Source organism: Humulus lupulus, chromosome 9, assembly GCF_963169125.1.
Source record: "Humulus lupulus chromosome 9, drHumLupu1.1, whole genome shotgun sequence".
Taxonomy (NCBI): Eukaryota; Viridiplantae; Streptophyta; class Magnoliopsida; order Rosales; family Cannabaceae; genus Humulus; species Humulus lupulus.
Window position 1 is genome coordinate 15,882,536 of NC_084801.1, and position 4,971 is coordinate 15,887,506.

Here is a 4,971-nt window from a genome sequence, read left to right on the forward strand (position 1 = left end):
TGTTTTGAAAGTGTTTAATTGGCAGGAAATAGGGGATATTGAGCAGGGATATCATTCTGCTAAGGGAGTCTATCAGTTAGCTCAATCTAAAGCTCAAGAAGCTCCTTCGGATGCTTTTGCTCAGGAGGCTGAAAGGAGTGCTGCGATTTCCTTTAATGAGCATTATACTCATTACAGGAGTTACTTGATTCAGCGCAACAAGGTTACTTGGATTCAGAAGGGTGATGAAAATAACTCTTATTTTCATGCGTGTATCAAAAATAGAAGGGAGGAGAATCGAATAATATCTTTTATGAATAACCAAGGGGTTGTTATTACTGATTATAATGCAGTAGTGAATCACTTTATTGATCATTTCAGAAGTTATATGGGCAGTTATAGTTCTGGTACTGGTTTGGTTAATACTGAGTGCATAGAAATGGGTCCTTGCTTAGATATCGACATGCAGCTGGGTTTAATTCAAAAATTCACTAAAGTTGATGTAAAAAAAGCTTTGTTTAGTATTCCGAGAACTAAAAGTCCAGGCATAGATGGTTACAACTCAGAATTTTACAAAGCTATGTGGAAGCATATTGGTGATGACATTTCAGTGGCTGTGTTGGATTTTTTCTCTTCTGGGAGGATTCCGGCTGAGCTTAACAAAACAGTTTTGGCTTTAGTTCCAAAAATTGATTCCCCCAGCAGGGCAATAGATTATAGACCTATAGCGTGCTGTAATACTTTGTATAAGTGCATTTCTAAAATGCTTTGCAGTAGGCTTTTGGAAGTTTTACCTTCTATTATTAGTCCCAATCAAGGAGCTTTTATTAGAGGGAGATCTCTTGCTCATAATATCCTAATTTTTCAGGATTTGATTAAGAATTACAATAGAAGGAATGCTTCCCCGAGATGTGCTTTGAAGATAGATCTAAGTAAGGCCTATGATACAGTAGACTAGGGTTTTTTTGGAGAGGTTATTAATCAGCTTGAGGTTTCCTACCAGATTTATTAATTGGGTGATGGTTTGTCTCAGAGGTACGTCCTATGCTGTTATGATGAATGGTAGATTACAGGGGGGTTTCAAGGAGTTAAGGGGCTTAGACAAGGTGACCCTATCTCTTCGTTACTTTTTGTCTTAGTAATGAAATATCTCTCTCGGCTGCTTCAACTTGGTGCTTTACAACTTGATTTTCGGTTTCACCCTATGTGTAAAAGGCTCAAAATCATCAACTTATGTTTTGCTGATGATTTAGTGATTTTTTTCAAAGCAAACTGGAGCTCTTTTCAGATTATTCAGCATATTTTTGAAGAATTTTGCCACAGCTCTGGAATGAAAGCCAATCTAAGTAAGTCTCAAGTTTTCTTTAGTGCTATTTCAGCTCAAGATAAGCTCCAGTTGCAGCAAATGTTACATCTTGCAGAGGGCACCTTCCCCCTCAAGTATCTTGGAGTTCCTATGAGACCTACAAAGTGGAAAGAGGCTGACTGTGGAGAAATTCTTAAGAAAATAAAGCTTAGACTTCACACTTGGGCTAGTCGACATTTATCTTATGCAGGGAGGGTTCAGCTTATTTCATCTGTTCTGTTGGGGCTGAGAAATTACTGGATGAATATTTTTTTATTGCCTCAAAGTATAATCAAAGAAGTTGACAAGCTTTGTATTTGGTTTCTCTGGGGTAATAATGGTACAAGGAGCAATTTTCATCTTACTTATTGGTCTACGATTTGCTTGCCTAACGCTTTTGGAGGATTGGGTTTTGGTGAAGGTTCTAAGTGGAACAAGGCAATGCTTGGTAAGTATATCTGGGCTATTAGCCATCAGCAGGAAGCTCTTTGGGTGAAATGGGTTCATGTTGTGTATTTAAAGGGGCAAAACTTTGGGCAATACCAACTTAAGGTTGATACCAGTTGGTATTGGCGTAAAATCTATCAATTACAAGATATGTTTTCTCAAGAGGAGATTGAAAAAGTTGGCAGTCAAGGGAGGTTTAAAATTAGGCAGCTATATCCTAGTCTTATTCATCATATTCCTGTTAAATACCAGCAGTTTGTTTGGAACAGAATGAGTGTACCTAAGCATAGGTTTATAACTTGGCAAGCGGTCAATTCTAAGTTGTTAACAAGGGACCATTTACAACGAGTGATTCTTCTTCTCGATTCTACTCTTTGTTCGGTCTGTGATCAAGATGAGGAGAGCCATAGTCATCTGTTTTTTGGCTGTTACTTCTCTCAGCAGGTTGTCCATCAGGTTCAAGGCAGGTTCGGTTGTACTTGGCCTCTAATCTTCTCGGACTGGTGCAGGTGGATAGAAGACATGAGGAAGGGGGTTCGAGCCTCTATAGTGGCGGCTGTGTTTTCAGCTACAGTCTATTATTTGTGGCATAATAGAAACACTTGTTTTGTCCATAATTACTCTCTTAATGTAATGGCTGTAGTTGAATTGATTAAAAAAGACATCAAGTGTAGGCTTAGTTTTTTCTCTTCAGTAGATGAACGACTTTGAGTAATTGTAATTGAGGTTTTGGGTCTCAGGTCATGTTCCTAAGTTTGTCCTTTTGGATTTGTTTGGTTGTATTGTGTTGTGATCAATAAAATTTCTTTTCTTGATCAAAAAAAATAAATAAATAATAGAAGTTCTTTGAATCTATTTTATAAAACAGTCTTGAACAATAAATTTTGGCCAAGAAACTCTAGCAACATATGATCTCTAACAGCAGAGTAATTAACATAAAAGCTTTCTAATTTCAAATTATGAAGAAAAAAGATATACCCATGCCTTAATTTTATCATTGCCTTTAATTTATGTATTTTCCCAGTAACAAGAATCCCATTAAACTAAAACAGAGCTCTTACCCTATCAAATCCAAGATTGTAGCGTTGTGAACTGAAAGGTGATGACAAGTACACAAAGTCTTGCCTGAACCTAAAACCAAGCTAAAAAACTAGAAAACTAGCAAGACAATAAATTGAAACCAAGCTGGAAAAAACTAGAAAACCAGACTTCCTGGAAAAAATTGAGAAGGCTTATTAACAAAGCACCCCTAAACCAGACTACCTGAAAAACAATTGAAGTAAAAACTACCATAACATAGAGTTCATCTGTTTGTGGCCTAAGGGACCGAACCAATAACTATGAATAAAAATAAAGAGCAAAATTGTAATGACCCAACTACTCTAGACTTTTGGACCATTAACGAAAACTATACACACTAATCCTTAATAAAACTTACAAGTGAAAATACCATAACTTTATTAAGAAACTTGTAAAAATAAGAGTTAAACTTACATAAAATTTAGGTTAGGATATGGGATCCCATTGTTTTAAAAACAAAACAAAACATAATTTAAAGTAAAAAGGGATTACATAACAAGTGCGGAAAAATACATGTAAAAACCATAAAAACAAAACTACATCCTCGAATCGTAACACTCGGCTCTTGAATCCATTCGACCTCAATACACATTCTCCAAGCTTCCAAGAACCTTTCTCGCCACTAAGACTATTTTCCTGCACATATAAACAAAAAGGAATGAGCCTAATGCCCAGCAAGGAAAATCTAACACATAGTTCATATACATAAATTTCATAAGAAACATAAAAACATAACATAACACTTATATCATACACATACTATAATGGCCATTATTACTTGGGGTCCCATAGACTAAACAAGTCATATGCCCATTAGATTAGTGGGGTCCTACTAGCTAAGCAGGTCATATGCCCATAATCTATTTGGGGTCCTACTAGCTAAGCAGGTCATATGCCCATAATCTATTTGGGGCTTGTTAGTCATATGGGTCATATGCCCAAGCCTACAAACATACATATCATAACATATTTCATAACATAAAAACCATAAGATAACATATAAAACATATAACATATGAATTCTATCCTATTTTCCTTACCAAAATACCGGGATATGAGGACAGAGTTGGGACTTTGGAACACTCCTAAGAACCATTTGAAAAAGAGTGAGTATAGTGAAGAAGAGAAATGAAAGGAATGGAAGGACTAAACCATTGAGAAAATACTTACCAAAAACTTATGTGCAAGTTCTTAGATTTCCTAAACAAAATAAAGATTAAGGTTAGAAGGCTGAGTAGAAGACTATGAGAACTTAAAATAAAATAATACCAATGAACTAAGGTGTGGAAATACCTTGAAGACTTGTAAGACCAATCTAAACCTCGAACCGGAATACTATAAAACCTTACTTCCCTAAGTGTTTGATAAGCTTATGATGATCAAGCTTATGATTCCCAACCCAAGTGTTTACACTCTCACACTCACCTAGCAACTTGCAGCCTCTGAACTTAGAGCAAAAGATGAATAATGGCTGGGTACTAGGTCCTATTTATATAGTTTAGGAATGAAAGGATCTTAATTTAACTTGAATAAAAATAATGGCTTTTTAGGTGAAAATAATTTGAATTATCGTTCAGCAGAGGCTGAAGACTCGTTCAGAAAGGTGCTGGACTTATCAAGAGGTTGAAGGTTTGAATGGGAAACGATTTTGAAAACATTCAAAATATACTGAAGGAGGCGATATATCGCCTGGACCATTATGCCCGAGGCAAACGTGCATCGTTTCGTGTTTTCTGTATCTATGTGCTGCGAGATATCGCCCCCTATAGCTGCGATATATCGGCATACGCTGATTATTTAAACACGAAATTACACATTTTTAGCTTAATTCAAATTGAGTAAACAGCCTTGACTAAGCCCTCAAACGTTTTCAAAGCTGCTGGCTGACCTTAGAGCTTTCAAATTTTACCCTTATTAAATTTAATCCTCTAAATACTTAATCCTTAATCACCCATACATAACATGTGCTTAAAATCCTATTGGTTCTTATCTAAACCTTATAGTATAATAAATATTATCCTCAATATCAGTCATATTAATCAAACCTTAGGTTAAAATTAATATTCTTAAAATATAGATTAAACTTAGAAAATCTACAAGTACTACTATGAGTGTCCAAT

At 35.7% G+C, this 4,971-nt stretch overlaps 1 protein-coding gene across 1 annotated transcript; it reads left to right on the forward strand.

The window, feature by feature from the left end:
- The first annotated feature begins 1,120 nt into the window (after window positions 1-1,120).
- Window positions 1,121-2,482, forward strand: LOC133799462 (uncharacterized). The gene has a single exon (XM_062237477.1). The coding sequence runs from the start codon at window positions 1,121-1,123 to the stop codon at window positions 2,480-2,482; it is 1,362 nt and encodes a 453-aa protein (XP_062093461.1).
- The last annotated feature ends 2,489 nt before the right edge of the window (window positions 2,483-4,971 follow it).